Below are 17,652 nucleotides of genomic sequence, written 5' to 3' on the forward strand. Positions count from 1 at the left end.
TGAAAATGTCTTTCTTTAGTTGAGAGGGTTTAAGAACATCTTCTGGGCATGGCTGCACAGGCCTTTAATCCCAGAAGGAGGCCGAGGGAGGCAATTCTCTGTGAGTTCAAGGCTAGCCTGGTCTACAAAGTGAGGTCCAGGACAGCCAGGGCTACACAGGGAAACACATGATTGAAGATAGCTATTATAGCTGAATATCCCATTTAGCTAAAGCTTCAGGTCATGACTCTCTTCTCTTACCTCTTGGATTTCATCTGGGACAGTTGAGTCCATCAGTCTGAAGAGTAAATTTCGAAGTGGACCTGCTTGTCTCCCAAGAATACTGGTAGCTACCCCTCCTGCAAGGGCCAGAGCTAGGTGATTTGAAAGCAACTTCAAGCACAGCTTAAGAAAATTATGGTGTTCTCTGAAACAAAACAAACAAAACAAAACAAGCTGTTGTGAATTTCTGAAGCACAAAAGTAAATGCAATATCCAACTTGAGTAACATTTTTTGTGAAGTAATGACCAATGATAATTTTTAAAACATCAGTTATAAAACTAAGAAGTTATTAATAAAAGCTTAGCTCTTCTCAAGCTTATAAAGACTGATAAAATCTCAACAAGAAAGAATTAAGTCAAAATTTAAAAAGAGTAATTAATACACATATTTACAACATACCTTGATGAAGGGAAAGGCAGTGGAGGAATCTCACTGTTTATTTTATCACAGTATCTCTCAAGAAAGGATCGAAGATGTGAGAAGGTACTCTCCTCAAGATCTACGCAATAAGGCCGGTGCCATGCAACAACTTGTCTAGAAGAAAGCATCACAAAATGGTCCAACAGCCTTATAATCAAACTTCTATACATGATCAAAAACAAAAAACAAGACACATGGGATGGGGAGAACAGCTTCCTTGATTTAAAAGTATAGCCACTGGGTTTTTTGGGTTTTTTGTCTTCTTTTGGGGGGGGGGCTTTATTTTGCTTTTGTTATTTGAAGTAATTTATTTTGTTTTACAAATAAAACCAACCAAAAAATAGATAAATAAATAAATAAAACCAGACAAAGAGCAATGAAGTAAAACAAATGTTTTAAACCAATAAGCCCTAGTTCTGATCTTAATCTGCTCTAGATAGGGGAAACTGAACTGTGTGCGTGATATACCTGTATTCATATACATGAGTGGAGGGCAGACAGAGGTTGATGTCCAGTGTCATCCTCAGTCACTCTCCACCTTATTTTTGGAAACAAGGTCTTTCACTGAAGTTGGAGCTCATAATTTAGCTGAACAAGCAAGACAGTGAACTCCAGAGATCCATCTACACATACCACCACAACCTAAGCACCAAAATTAAAGATATGGTCTGTATGTAGCACCTGGCTTTTACATGGAGGCTGGGGATCTGAACTCAATTCCTCATACTTGCAAGGCAAACATTTTACTGACTCAGCCATCTCCTCAGTTTGACACTTAAACATTCTCTAAAGACAGAGAATTCAAAATGAGAAGAAAATTAAATTATCTTAAATACAGCTTCTTGCTGTTAAAATATATGTAACCTCAATATGCACATGAAAAGGGATTTAAATGTCATTTTTATGATAACAGAGTCAATGCTAGAAATTATATATACTTTTAGTGTGTGTGTGTATATAGTAATCTTAAAAAATCACATTAAACTTATTTCTAAATTTATTAATACTACTGTTAAACTCTTGTAGGGTTACATATGAAGTATCTGCCCAAAGATTCATGTGTTGAAGGCTTGGTCCATGCTGGTGAATCCAATATTGATGAAAGAAGGTCGCTATTCTGCTATACAATAATGTTCTGACTTACTTCAGGCCAAGGCAATGAATCCAAAAGAGCATGGACTGGTGCATGTAAACCAAAGCAAATCCTTCAGTCTTTTAAGGTGTTTATATAATTTATTATTACAGGCAAAGGTATCAAAACAATTACCTACATAAATAATAATACTTGTTTGATAATGCAATATGTTGATGGTTCCTATCTGATGATACAAATAACTTTTAAATTAACATGAATTTACACAAAACTTTGCCAGTGAAGAGCTACAAATGGTCTGTTTACTTTTTACATGTAAAATTTCACAAAAGAAGGGCATCTTATGATAAACCCAATGTTTCTTCCCAGTGCCATCCAGCCCCCCACATGGTGTGTTATCATAAATAAACAGTAGTTGAGTGGTCTGTAACTTATTCTTACTGTAGAGATTTGCATGTGTTATTCTGTTAAACATGAAATATACCTATTATCAAATAATATACCTACTATCAAAATCTGTACTATTTAGAAATTAATTTTAATATACTACCATCATTATTATTACTATTAAATTGAACTATTCAAATTCTGAAGTATATTGTGTAATGTTCACTCAATGGACAGTCAGTCTTAAAATAAATATAGGAAAATATTTTTTAAAAAACTCACAAGAATGTTTAAATATAGCACTTACCTGTCCCTAGGGAGAGCAGTCCATGCCAAACTATGTGATGTTCCAGCTGAGATCTGCTGAATAGCTATGCCATCTAAGCCACTCACTTTTTTTGGTTTAGTAATGGGACCTGTGGAATTTCCCTGGCCACACTGTCCCATGGAGTTATTGCCCCAGGCATAAACTTCATTATCTAAAAATAAGACATAGGTATAAAAGTTAAATTCAAATGTTAACAAATTTAAGAAATAGAATAATTAATAACACTTCTTTAAAAACAAATGACTTAGACCACCTGTAATACCTGCACTAAGGAGGTAAGACAGGAGAATTTAAAGTTTGTGCTATAAAGTTAAGCTATAAAGATGCTACCTAAAATACTAAAACAAATGAATAAACAGGACTTTACCATGAGAAAGAGACAAACAATGACTATCTCCAATAGAAATATCAACTATTCTTGTGGCAGCCAATTCTTCAATGAGCTTGGGTCGCAAAGCAGTAGCTTCTGAAGAACCACAACCTAGACAAGCCCCACAACCCCAAGCATAGACCTGAAAAGACAGACATACAGAACACATCAATTCCAAAAAACAAGTAGATTATTAACTAAAATTATCAACAAGTGTGGTAACTTCCTGCTATTAAAACAATATAAGATGTTAAAATAATATTTAGTGTTTTGATCATTTTAAAATGGTCATGGTAGCCCTCAGGAGGCTGATCAACAAGACAGCTGGGAAGCAAATATATCAGCCTTTAGTTCCCTCAGCTGATCATCCCCATCCCCACTCTCCAAATAATCCTCTCAAAAATGCAGACATAAAAAAGTAGAAATATTAAGCCATTAGAACACCTAAGAAAATTAACAGTAATTATTTCTTAGCAAGTATCTGCACCTTGTTTGTTTCATTAGAAAAAAATAGCTAGGCTGTGGTGGCACAGGCCTTTAATCCCAGCACTCAGAAAGCTGAGGGAGGTGGGTCTCTGAGTTCAAGGCCAGCCTGCTCTACAGAGTGAGTTCCAGACCCTGTCGTGGAAAACCAAAAATAAAAAGGAAAAGAGAGAAAAAAAAGAAACAGGGTGGGGAGAGGAGAGAAAAGAAAAAGGGAAAAAGGAAGAAAACCCTATCTAAAATAAGGAAGAAAAAAAATCACTGCCATTTATTGCGCTGTCTTTAAACACCCAGTATATAAACAGATGAGAAGCTTTAAACTGGCCACAAATAAAATCAAAGAAAGATAGGAGATCCTCTGCTAAAGTTACCACTAACTGGCTTGCACTTGGCTAATACTGTTCAATCTAAGCAGTTATGGAAATACTACTTTAAAATTTCTACTTACTGCTGGGTGGTACTGTGGCGCAGGCACACAGGAGGCAGAGGCAGGTGGATCTCAGATTTAGAGGTCAGTCTCACCTACAGCATAAGCTCTAGGACAGCCAGGGCTATTACAGAAACCCTGTCTCAAAAAACCAAAAATAAACATTAAAAAAAAAACAAACCTCTACTTACATGTTTCTTACATGGTAGACTAGACCAAGAAATGATAAAATTAATATTATAAACCACAAAACTGATTTTACCTATCACTCACAAAGAATATGTGAATCAGCAGTCACATAGCTCCCCTGAACACCTTTATTTGCTACTAATTAAAAATAATAACAAAATGAATTGTGGTTGACTTATGTTATCCAGGAAAAGACACATGAAGAAAAGAAGAGGAGAAATGACTTCCAATTTTACAATCCAAACTGAACAACTTTTTCTTTCAATTGCCTTTGATATAATTATATTCACCCTGTATGCCATAATGGCTTTTTCTGTTATGGTTATTATTTTTGTTTTGTCTTCAAATTATTTTAGGAAAGATGGTTAAGGACAGGTTAGATGTCTTCATCTAAACAGAAGACCATATATTTATACCAATTACCAGAAAACCTACTCAAGACAAGTACAGGTATAAAAGAACTCCAGTATATCAATAGCCTATTCAAACAAAGATTAGGAACTAAACACAGGGAGGGAAACATTACTGAGACTCTAAATGACTCCAAGTCCAATACTGAACTAGTATTCAGTAAGGCCCTCTTAGCTTTCTTTTGAATATCTTTTAGCTGAGCACTAAATTAAGAATACTTGTAGCTCAGTTGGTACAACACTTGCTTAGCATGCAAAATGTCCTGGGTTTGAGCCCTAAAACTATAACACACAAAAAGAGTACTTGTCTTGTATTTTAGGGATTATGTCATGCTATAAAAAATTCATTATGCATTAAGACAGAAGAGTTACATTTAGTAGAAAATTAGACTGAGTAGGCCTGAGGGAACTGAGAGACAGATGGCATAAGAAGCTCCACAGGTGTAAGAGAAACAGAATGGCTCCTCAAAGTATTTCCTCCCACTTTATTTTTCGTAAACATACACACTAGACTTCACATAACCTAATATGTTCATGATAAAACTATTCTATATAGCAAGTAATTTGAAAATTCCTTTGAAATATAGTGTAATAGATTTAGTGTTTATTATTTGCCACCAACAGTTATACATAAGAACTTTAAATTCAAATCTTATACAACCATCTGGTACACAAAGCAGAAATTATTTCCTCTCTCATTAAAAAAAAGAACCATATGTCACTGAAGGGAGGCCTGAGATTTGCCTGTGGATATAAATCAAACAAGTGAGCACTTGCTGATTTCAATCCATAAATTCTTACTACAAAACCGACTGTGAGGAACACATGAAAGTATGTGTTCTTTTAAGTATGTAACTGACTCTATAACAAAATAAAATAGTTTATATTAGATTTTTCAGCATATGAAACACACGTGTCTCAAAGAGTAACTAAACTAAATGTGAATGTCAGCTTTTGTTGGTCATCTACTTAGTCCTGGCATACAATGGCTCCTACATGTTAGGCCAAAGTGGCTGATGAACACCAGGAAGAAAACATTGTCACTTTCCTCATTGGGCCTGGTTCTCTTCGGTACCACCACACTTCCCATCTGGAGGTTTTCTCTTTACCCTCTTTTTTGATCATCTTATCTTTTTAGTTAATATCACTAGTCCCCTCAAATTTCTGTTTTCTGTTTCTTCACTATTCTTTAATAGGAAGGAGACGTTGAGGTGCTTCCATGATTTGGGGAAAGGGGTTAAAGGGTTCTAAGAACTAAATGAATTTATTAAATCAACTTACTTCAAAGAACAGGGGGAAGAAAGAAAATGTATTCAGGTCACACAAGCAGGTAAGAAAATCTGGCTCCTTTTCATCAACTACACTTGAAACAAAACAGTATTTTTATCTCAATATGTTGCCTTAAAATGTTTTTCTTTTAATTCCAAACTTCAAGTTCACTTTTTAGCTACCCAGTCCATTGAAATACTCTTTTTATGTTCATTCCTTAGTCCTACCTGTCCTGTTGATGTCAAAGCAAGTGAAGACTGGCTCCCAGCACAAACTTTGCGAATAAACATTCCTTGTAAAGCTTCAATAACTTTGGGTTTATATACTCTGTTGGTATCACCATGGCCAAGTTTGCCTGCATACATAAAAAAGAAAACCATATTCAAGTTAAGCAAATTTTTAAAGCCTGTTCATTTTTTAAGCACTGAAGTTTTAATAAAGTACTTTAATTTTTATAGCAATAACCAGACAGATGAAGAGACCCATTCCTGATAGCAGAGGGCATTAACAAAAGAACATATCTGTTTCAAGAAAGTTAACCATCAACAACTAACAGTCTTCTGTGTCTTATTCTCAATCAATAAAAACTACTTTAAAGAGAAAGAAAATTCTTATTTGTCCGCCTTTTAGTCATATGTCTTTTTAGAACTTAAACATTTTTAGAACTTAAAAAAATTAAAGATTAACTTTATTTTTAGTTGTGTGTGAGTGTGGTGTAGGCGGAGGCAAGAGAAAGAGAAAGAGAAAGAGAGAGATCAGAGGTATTGGATCCCCTGGAACTGGAGCTACAAGTAGTTGAAAGTCACCCGATGTGGGTGTTGGGAATCAAACGCGGGTCCCCTTAGAAGAGCAGTTCTAGCTAGCTCTTAACCACTGAGCCATCTTTCCAGCCCTTATTTTATTTTTATTTATGTGTGTAGGTTTGAATATGTGCATGTGCATGTGGGTTCCCAAAGAGGCCAGAGGGAGTGCGGGATCTCCTGGAGTGACAGTGACAGGTAGTTCCAAGTTGCTCGATGTGGGTGCTAGGAACCAAACTCTTTTGAAAGAGCAGCAAGTACTCTAAACCACTGAGATATCTCACCAGTGCCTGTATTTCTAACTTTAAATGTGTTGACAGGCTAAACAGGCATTGTAACACAGGGGTATAATTCTACTGCTCAAAAAGCAGAGGCAAGTCTATTGTCATACAGCTAGACCCTGTCTTTGAGAAAACAAAGAAAGCCAGGTACTATAATCCCAGTTATGGGGGAGGGGGGAGTAAAACGATTAAGAATTTGAGGCTAAACTAGAAGCAACTGCGCACACCTTTAATCCCAGCACTTTTGAGGCAGAGGCAGGCTGACCTCTGTGAGTCCGAGACCAGTCTAGTGTATATAGAGAGACCGTGTCTCAAAAAAATAAATACTTAAAAGTAAAAAAAGATTTTGAGGCCAGTCTGGTCTACACAGTGAATTTCAGGCCAGAAAGGGATATTTCTTTTCAAAATAGATAAAAAGTGCTGGCAGTTCACATAATTTTTAAAAAATTAAAGACGATTCAAGAGTTCAAAAATAGAAAACTTGGAAAACAAAGAGGGAATTTGGTTAACATATAAATGTAACCATACTAGAAATTGATTAAAATATAAATTAAATTATATCACTTTACCTCTTAAATTATTTTCTAAGCTATCATTTTTTGTTTGGTTTAGTTTTTGTTTTCTGAGACAAAGTCTTGTTAGCCTCTAACTTTCAACCCTCTTGCCTTGGGAGGCAGAGAGGCAGGTGAATTTCATTGAGTTTGAGGCCGGCCTGGTATATAGAGTACAGGCTTCACTATACAGAGAAACCCTGTCTTAGAGAGAAAAAAAAAGAAACAATTTATGGCTGCCCATCCATATTTTAGTTTTTTTATACTAAGCATACATACTTGAAAAAAGATTTTTTTTTTCAATTTTTAAGAAAAAAATCCCAAAGCTACCAAAAAAAAATTTTTTTTTGTACATACCATTGTCTCCTCCTCCAAAAGACCACACAGTTCTTCCATCTTTGGACAAAGCAATCGTATGTGAACTTCCACAAGAAACCTCTCCTACATTGCTAATATCTTTTACTAGTGTTGGAATGTTACGGCTGTTACTGTCTCCATGACCTTAGATAAAGCACAGAAATAATGTTGACTCCTTTTCTCCAATTTCACAAGAGTAATACGCTATCTGTTATTTTTAAATGCAAGTAAATACAAAAAGAAAATCATCTCTACCTGCTCTCCTAGGTTGCTCCCTCCCTGGGGGAGACAGGCATATTAACAAGTCATTAGAGCATTCTAAGTTTCTGCCTTCGTACTCACCTTATCTGTCTAAAAACACATCCATGTTAACTTGCTTTCACTGATAAATACATTAGAAACTTTAGGATCACGATGTTATGTTTCTTATTTCTGAAACTACAGTGCCTGGTTACAATACTTACAGATTTTATTACATCTTAGATAACAGCACCAGAATCTAGGTAAAATTATCTATAGAAATACAACCAATTTTGAGTTTAAAGCTCATATAATAAATGGCCTATGAACTTTATGCTCACTGGTTCTTAGCAACTGATTATTTCTGTTCTAGGTGAATAATTCCAAATTTTAAAAACTCTTACCTAATCTTCCAAAGTCTCCTTCACCCCATGTATACAATTCACCATCCTCCGTGACAGCAGCACTATGTCTGTATCCAGCTGACACACAAACAACTACCTGGATGGCACATAAGGAAATCTGATAAGCATACGAATGCTAAAACACATACACACAGGGACATCACAGACATTATTACTCACAACTCACACAGTAGCCATCACGAGGACCAAGGCTATTGACTTAATTACTAATTACTTAAGTCCATGTTCTGTTTGCTGAGCCCTGAACCCCAGCTTTGACCCAAACAAGAGAACAAGTTTTCTCAATCCAAAAAGGAGACATTGTGATTTCTAGCAAAGAGATCAATCTGATTACTAGAAGGAAAGTCTTTACCGAAGGAGTTGGAGAGAATGCAAAAAGAAACAATGGCAACTTTTAAATCTAAGATTAGCATAAAACTTCTGGTCTTCACTGAGCAAGGAAAACTCATTACATAATTAGCAACTCTAAAAATACTTGTTATTAACAATATAATTAGAATATAAGCTCACATTAAACTTCTCACTGTCCTTTTTGTCATCAAGAAATTATCTTTCATTAGTACAGTGGTTCTCAACCTTCCTAATGCTCTGATCCTTTAATACAGTTCCTTATGATATGGTAGATAAAATTGTCATTGTTACTTTATGACTGTAATTTTGCTACAGTTATGAATCACAATGTAAATATCTGTGTTTTCCAATTCTGTGTTTAAGTGAAACCTGTGAAACAGTCATCAACCCCCAACAACTGGGTCGTGACTTACAGGTTAAGAACCACTGGATTAGTAGAATCAAGGCAGTAAAGACATATAACAATATACCCTGGGGATGACTTATACCTTCCAACACCGATCAATATTATCAGCTAATTAAAAAAAGCACCAATAACTCCCTGTCTTTTTAGCCTCCAAAAATGAGAATTCACAAAGAAACTTAAATTAACTTAAAATATTATCATTTTTCATTATGACACTTAAATTATACTGCTATATAAGGGGAATATTTAAAAGAATATTTAGCAATGGAATTAAGAAAGAAAATATTAAAAGAACCAGAAAAATCACAACTGTTTAGAACATTTAGCAGAAGCACCTTAAGAGTTTCGTATCATATTCAATACTTTTTCAGTCACTGAGGTAGGGTCTCATTATGCTCACTGCCCTCAAACTGGCAATCCTAACTGTCTTTATCTGGAATTACAAATGTGTGCCACCACACCAGCACACTCTGTACCTTATCAAGTATTTGTTGTTTATAAAGTTGCCTATCAAGTTTACAAAGTGGGACATTACAAGACCCATTTTTTTTTGGGTTGATGAGTGAGTTGAAACAGTACAAGTCATAGCTGTGTGGTATTTATTTTATAGCCATTTGAGAATATCTCTCATGACAGGAAAAATTATTATATGTATTCTTTTATAAAATTTAAAATATTAAAATAGAAACAACGTAAGTCTTACCTCTGTAAAGAAAAGTCAAACAAAAATAAAAAGTTCTGGAACCAATTATTTAAATGAGACTCTTGACAATCACTTAACTAATCTAAATGCCTCATCAATGAAGGGCTAGAGAGGTGGCTCAGTACATAAAGTGTTTGTCATGCAGACATAAGAATCCAAGTTCAGTCACCAGAACTCTGCAAAAAGCCAGAAGTGCTGGCATGTGTTTGTAACCTCAGGCTGGAGCTAAGGAGACAAGAGGTCCCTGGGCTTGGAAAGTCAGCTTGGCTTAACTGGTGAGACCCTATCTCAAAAAACAAGGCTGAGCTGTAAAGAGTTTGCAGCTCTTGCAGAGAACCTGGGTTTGGTTTCTAGCACATGCACAGTTCCTAGTAATCTGGCATCCTCTTCAGGCCTCCTCAGGCAACAGGTATATACGCACATACACATAGTACACACACATACATGCAGGCAAAACACCCACATGCATAAAATAAATCTTTTTGCTTGTTTTTTGAGACAGAGTTTCACTGTGTAGTCTTGGCTGTCTTGGAATTCACTCTGTAGACCAGGCTGGCCTCAATCTCACAGAGGTCCACCTGCCTCTGGCACCCTATTGCTGGAATTAAAGGTGTGTGCTACCACTACTACCTAGCAAAATAAATCTTTTTTAAAAGATGTATTTTTGTTATTTTTTTTGTTATGGAGGAGGGCATGTGCATATACATGCAAATACCTATGGAGGCCAAAGACACTGATCTCCCTTGGAATTGGTGTAATGGGGTAGTTGTGAGCCACCTGATTGGGTGTTAGAGACAGAACATGGGTCTTCTGAAGAGCAGAAGGCATGCTTAGCCACTGAGCCTTCTCTCTAATCTCCCCCCCCAAAATCTTAAAAAGTGAAATGCTGTCCTAGAAACAACACCCAAGGTCGACCTGTGCCCCCCACATACACATGTAAAGAACTAAAGTAGAAATTAAAAAGAACTAAAATTGAACGACACATGTAAAGCATTCTATAACCTATAAAACAGATACACAAAAAGATAACAAAAGGTAACTCAGAAAAGAATACATCAAAAGACAACCAATACTGCCAATTACTATACCACCGCATCTGATTATTTGTAAACCCACAAAAAAGCACATACCTTTCCCTGTAGTGGGCCCTGGATAAGCTTGGGGTATTTCTGGGTTGAACTGTTCCCATGTCCCAGTTTCCCATAGTCACCATCACCCCAGCTGAAGACTTCACCTTCTGTAGTAAAAGCTAAAGTGTGACCATCGGAGCCTTTAGATGATGAAACTTTTTTAATGGACCGGTGAGGCTCAAAAGTTAACTTTTTTAAAGTAGACTGATTATTGGAATCTCCAAGGCCCAGTCTCCCATAGCTGCCTTTACCACAAGCTCTCACAGAGCCATCCGTAGAAATGACAAATGTGCAATACTGTCCAGCTTCAATCTACAAAAGAACAACAGAATTTTAGGTTAGAAAATGTTTTGAGAGAGTCAAAGTACAATACTTCAAGTTTGTCAAAAAAGGAAAAAAAGGAAATTGTTCAACACAGAATATGGCATGATCTTCCATAGAGAGCAGTAAGCAGAAAACACCATATTCGCATATTCATTTCACACTGAGGATAAATTCACGATCTTTTAAGGTTATCTACCGGAGCATGACAAAAATAAAACAATGGGGTTGGAGAGATGACTAAGTGTTTAATAGAACTAGCTGTTCTTTCAGAGAACCTGGGTTTCATTTTCAGCACCCACATGGCAGGTCACAACTCTTTAACTTCAGTTACAGGGAATCTGACATCATTTTTCTGGTTCCACAGGCACTGTACTCACATGGTACACACACAAGTATGTAGGCAAAACACCCATATACATAAAACTAAATAAATAATTTTTTTAAAAAAAATCTAAAAAATAAAACAACAAAGTAAAAATTATACCTTCCTCTTACAATTGGAGAAGGAAAAAAATCCCATTAATTCCTTAACAGTCTATTAAAGCAAGAATCATTCACATAAAAATTATACTCACAAGCTGGGTGGTTGTGGTGCACATCTTTAATCCCAGCACTCAGGAGGCAGAGGCAAGTGGATCTCTGTGAGTTCAAGGCCAGCCTGGTCTACAAGAGCTAGTTCCAGGATAGGTTCCAAAGCTACAGAGAAACCCTGTCTTGAAAAAAACATAGATAAATAAATAAAACATGTGTATATTCATATATTCTATATGCATAATAAAAATACAATTTAATGAAAATATAAAGTCTTACATTGAACTACAAATACAGAGGGGAAAGTGATCATAAGACAATGAAATGACAATCTGAAAAAGAGAAAAGTCCAGTTCTTATTATTACCAGTGTTGACATAAAAATAAAACTTGATGCCATTCATTAGGCTTTTATTTATTTAGTTATGCATTTATTCTTATTTTATTTTATTTATTTTTAGGATTTTGATTTTGAAACAGGTCTGGAATTAATTATATATACCAGGCTCTGCTTCCTGAGTACTACTAGCATTAAAGGTGTTTACCACCAAACCCTGCTTTATTAGGCTTTTTAAAAATCTAGGTCCAAATTTAATATTTTGGGTGTGGAAATGGTGCTAAGGATATTAAAGATGAAAATATGTATTTTTCTGTTAAAATGAGGAATTAATATGATATAATATATAAATGTAAATAGATGATCAATCAAGAGCTTTTTTTCTTTTGGTTTTTCAAGACAAGGTTTCTCTGTGTAAACAACAGCCTTAGCTGTCCTGGAACTTACTTTGCAGACTAGTTTGGCCTCAGAGACCCACCTGCCTCTGCCTCCCAAGTGCTGGGATTAAAGGCGTGCATCATCATGCCCCGCTTCAATCAAGAATTTTTACTCACTGAAAAACAGACTCAACATTACTTAAGGCACAGAAGCACACACAAACACACACACACACACACACACACACACACACACACACACACACCATTATCTACCAGTTCACAAGAAATACAGAGAGAGAACTTACAGTCTGAGCATCAGAGAAACTGGGAGCCAGTTTGGGTTGTAGTATTTTCTCCTGTGTGCCTTCTACCAACTGATGGCTGCTATTGCTACCCCAAACATACACTTCACAGGTTTCAGAGACAATGGGAGCATCACCAGTCTGAATGCTGTCTGGGCTTGCACATGTTCTTGAGTAGTCAGAAGCCATTCTACAAACCTATTAAAAATTTAAATACACAAAATAACCAATACATTTTTAGTCTAATTTTACATGTTCTCTGAAATTATTGTCTTAACTTCTAATACTCTAAGCTATTCACATCTATCATAAACAGCTTTAAATAAATAGCTAGTATATTTACCAGCACAGAATAAATCACAAGAGAAAAATACACTATCAAGCCTTTTAAAATAAAAATGCTATCACATACACTTTACAGAAAAATCAAAGTTCATAAGGACAAAGTAGGAAGAAAACACCCCTGATAACTCACCTTGACACAGTGTTAACTATTTTCATATGCATGGTCATTACTGTACATACAGAAATGACAAATGATACAAGACATTCAAGCAAAACCTTCTGCCTGCTCTGCACAATAGTCCATTTATTAGTAAAATAACATTAACCACTCTCCTCTAACTGCCATTTAAATTCTTTATTTTTATTATGTAGACCATTTTTAAGAATCTGTTATTGGGTCAGGCATGGTGGTGAATATCTTTAATCCTAGTACCTTTATAAAGGAGGTAATATCAGGAAGATCTCTGTGAGTTTAAGGTCAGCCTGGTTTATATGATGAGACCTTGTCTTAAAAAAGAGTATATTACTGTATTTTGTTAACTTCCTTAAAAGGAAATCTCAGAAATGGGATTATACACATAAAAAAAGACAATCTTATGATTCTTGGAACACATTATATCAACTTGCTTTCTAAAATGGTGCCATAGTATTTGATGCCATGGTATTTGGTCACCAGTACTGTATAAATGGAGGACTGTCCTGAAAACAGTGACAGCCTAGAACAACATGATACAGAAATGTACATAAAATCTAAGTCACAGCAAGTTGGGCGGTGATGGTGCACACCTTTAATCCCAGCACTCATGAGACAGAGGCAGGCAGGTCTCTGTGAGTTCGAGGCCAGCCTGGTCTACAGAGCAAGTTCCCCAAAAAAGGGGATATAAACACATAGATTAAAAGATTTTAAAGACATCTTTTAAGTAGAAAAAACTGAACTAGAGTCCAGGCACACATATGTAGCAACACAACTACAAAAAACTGCAAGGAACTTAGTTTAAAAGTCAACATAGTTGTGGAGGAGAAAAAAAGAAATGACCAGAATGTAAAAGGACTTCTGCACTTTGGGGTGTGTGTTCACATGCACTGTGACACTCATGTGGAGGTCAGAGGATAGCTGGAGGGAATCTCTTTCCTCTGCCATGTGGCGCCTGGAGATTACACTCAAGTTGCAGGTTGGCAGTAAATGCCTTCAGTCCTTAAGTAGTCTCAGCAGTTTAAAATTCTATTTTGTGTTTTTTAAAACCAGTTAGAAGGGTATTTATTTTATAACAACTCATTAAGGCACAGAACTGGTTATATATATTTCTGAATTTGTTTTACTCAATAATTATTTTTCAACAAAAGTTACCAGTACATGATTCAAAACAAAATAAATAAAAGGTGATACACTGAAAAGTATCTCTTTTGACTAAACACTGAGTTCCACTCTTCAGAGGCAACCACTGGCATCATTTCCTTTTAGAGCCTTTCTAGAGATCATACGTCATAACATTTTACAACGTCTTTTTTAATGCAAAGCTATGAAGATTACATACCTCTTCAAAAAGACATAATGCTGCCTCATAGAGTGAACATAAGCCTTCAGATGTTCTAGTTGGTTCTCTCCACTGACTCCGATCAGCAGATGAACCCTGTAATTAAACATTGTAGGGTACAATATGGAAAAAAAGCAACATATATGCTAAAAAAAAAAAATCAATACACTACAAAAATCTTTTTGAAAACTGTTTATAAGTTTAAGTGTACTGTGATCAAATCTAAACATTAGGCTATGAAATCAACTAAAAGGGTTACAAAACCTTGAGTCAAATGATCGATCAATTAAGCACCAATCCCTAACTGCCTCATTAAATAGTAAGAAAGCCATACTAAATAAAACACAAGTTCTTCAGGACAAATGCAGAATCTTGAAGATAGCAGTCTACTTTCCAGTGGTATCCTTGACTCACTAAGGATATAGGACAGGGTATGAGGCCTTGGGAAGAAGGAGAGGTGATTTCTGACTAGGTACACCTGCTATTTGTCCAGAAATGACAGGACAAATAGACAGAAACTAGAAAGCCAGCAATAAAGTTAACCAGTTACATTTTACAGCTGTTATAAGGGAATCATTTGTGGGACAAGTTAATCAATTTAACAGAAGCAGGTTAAAAAGTATACAACATAGTCAGAAAAAAAATATGGGTTTCAAAGAAAGACTCAAGGGTGTAAGAACAAATTAACACAGTAAATGGCCCAAGAGTTCATGTTATATTATGATGCTCAATAAATGTATAAAACATAATTGCCTTACACCTTCAAGATCAAGGTAAATAATATCTTACCTTACAGATTAACATGGCAACTGAAAAAGAATATGCAAAGCACCTGGTAAAAAACAGGCACTACAATTAGTTCACTTCCTCCTTACTTCATGTAGTGAGGAGGAGTGAATCAAAGATGCTGAAAGGCATGGAGTAAAAAATATTATTAAATAAAGAACAAAATACACACACATATTTACTAGAAGAATTTCTTAAGCTTATAGAGTTATTTGATATTTGATTTAAATATCAAATCAATTTGTGAATACATAAACAAACTTATGTCTAGCACATATTAGATCCTGCAGTAATCCAAGCACAGGGGGCAGGGGTGGGATGATGAAGCAATGAAACTCTCCCCGCACCCTGCCATACATCAAGCCAAGGTCTCCCGGAACCTATTTCCAGGTCCCTGACAGTTCTACACCTCCCATTTGCAGCTTTAAGCAAGACTAAGCCCCCTACACATACATACACACCTATATATGCAAGATAAATTTATGGTACATCACAGTACCTGACTCCTTGGCTTACAGACTAAGCCACGTGGTGTAGAACACTTCTTACCTACCAGAAACTTATAGAAGTTAGAAACCCATGTATGATCTCAAAGTATATTCTCCCCACCCCCCCTTTCTCTCTCTCTCCCTCCCTCCAATTGTGAAGGGTAATTCTGTGTCAGCATTTTTCCTGAACCTGTTCTACCTGACATGCATTTCTGTTATAGAAATAGACGTTGTGAAGAACAGTCTAAAGTCCTGGGGTACTCCTTTCCTTCTAAGGGAAAGGTGAAGAGGCCTCTTACTAATTTTGTTCTAGAAGGAAATACACCATGGCAAGTATATAATCATAGTCATGGTGTCTAATAATATCTTTTTCCCCTCTTTGGTAGGAAAAGTTATACAAATGCATAGCTTATAAGAGGAATTGAGTGACTTTTCAAAGGAATGTTAACATATGCAGAAGAACAACATTTCAGATTTGAAATGAGAAAACCTTAAAGTATAAAAGAAGAAAAAAATAGAATGAGAAAAAGAGATCTCCAAGTAAGAGGTTGTAATAGTGACTAAGAAAACACAAAGAGTTTAAGTGTTCCCCTCAGCTGTTATCTGAAGACTTTCGTATTTAGATTATAACAAAAAGTTCTAGGTTTAAACAACAATTTAAGATTATAGACCTATGTCAATATTCTATACCCCAACAAAGCACTACATGTTTTAATCTTATTTAGCATTATGAGGTTCAAATTTTCATAGATCCTATCATCTAAAGTCTTTAAGTACTTATTTATAACATTACTTTTTTAAGTGAAAACTTTTTAAAAAAGAAACTTAATGATAAAGTGACAAATATTTACAGTTCACAAATGCAAAACAAACAGCAGTAAAAAGTTGAATGCTTCTGACTTGAACATAACTGTCTTAATGAAATATTTTTAATAATCAAAAGCTTTGCATTTCACTTGGTGGAAGGAAAGGCTTGGAATATGTAAATATAACAAATAGCATTTCTAGTGAATTTTAAATACATTCGTTAGGTTATTTTGGGCAATAAAAGAAACATGAACTAACTAACTAACTAACTAACTCTCTCTCACATTCTTCCCTCCTCCTTCCCCTCTTTTCCTCTTACAAAAACAAACAAACAAAAAAATCTCTGTGTATCACTGTGAATTCAAAGCCAGCCTGGTTTATACCAGGAATTCCAGGACAGCCATAGAAACACAGTGAGACCATTTCAAACACACACACACACACACACACACACACACACACACACACACACCCCAAAGCAAAGCAAAGCAAAGCAAAAACAAACAACAAAAACCTGATCAATTTAACCTAAGAACAGTTAGACCTAAGTCAGTTTATAAGTATTTGAGTCTTAACACTTTCAAATTTAAATTTTTATTCTTGGATTTCAAAAAGTTACTACATTTCAGTCTTGCACATTCTTAAATTTTATCATATATAGGATTATTCTTTAATAAGATATTATAGGTTATGGTGGGGAAGGAATTTACTTCTACAGACAAGAAACTCAGGGGCTAGAGAGATGGCTCAGTGGGTGGGAGTGCTAGCTGCTCTTCCAGAGGACCCAGGTTCAAGTCCCAGCACCCACATGGCAGCTTACAACTGTCTAAAATTGTAACACCTGCACAGACATACTGCATGTATAGCAAGAAAAAGGGGGGGGGGCTAGAGAGATGGCTTAGCAGTTAAGATCACTGACTGCTCTTCCAGAGGACCTGGATTCAATTCTTAGCACCCACATGGTGACTCACAACTGTCTGGAGCTCAAGTTCTAGG

General features: G+C 35.8%; 1 protein-coding gene across 9 annotated transcripts in view; it reads right to left on the reverse strand.

Moving 5' to 3' along the window:
- Herc1 (HECT and RLD domain containing E3 ubiquitin protein ligase family member 1) overlaps positions 1-17,652 on the reverse strand; it is a 166,544-nt gene that overhangs the window by 120,125 nt on the left and 28,767 nt on the right. For all 9 annotated transcript variants that reach the window (XM_026779061.1, XM_026779067.1, XM_026779062.1 and 6 more), the window contains 10 exons: positions 14,576-14,671; positions 12,759-12,953; positions 10,883-11,194; positions 8,272-8,368; positions 7,628-7,771; positions 5,866-5,993; positions 2,858-3,002; positions 2,470-2,641; positions 662-796; positions 241-406 (listed from right to left, as the gene is read on the reverse strand). In XM_026779061.1, coding sequence (XP_026634862.1) covers positions 241-406; positions 662-796; positions 2,470-2,641; positions 2,858-3,002; positions 5,866-5,993; positions 7,628-7,771; positions 8,272-8,368; positions 10,883-11,194; positions 12,759-12,953; positions 14,576-14,671 — 1,590 coding nt within the window. The remainder of the gene's footprint in view (positions 1-240; positions 407-661; positions 797-2,469; positions 2,642-2,857; positions 3,003-5,865; positions 5,994-7,627; positions 7,772-8,271; positions 8,369-10,882; positions 11,195-12,758; positions 12,954-14,575; positions 14,672-17,652) is intronic.

This window comes from Microtus ochrogaster, chromosome 5, assembly GCF_000317375.1.
Source record: "Microtus ochrogaster isolate Prairie Vole_2 chromosome 5, MicOch1.0, whole genome shotgun sequence".
NCBI classification, from domain to species: domain Eukaryota; kingdom Metazoa; phylum Chordata; class Mammalia; order Rodentia; family Cricetidae; genus Microtus; species Microtus ochrogaster.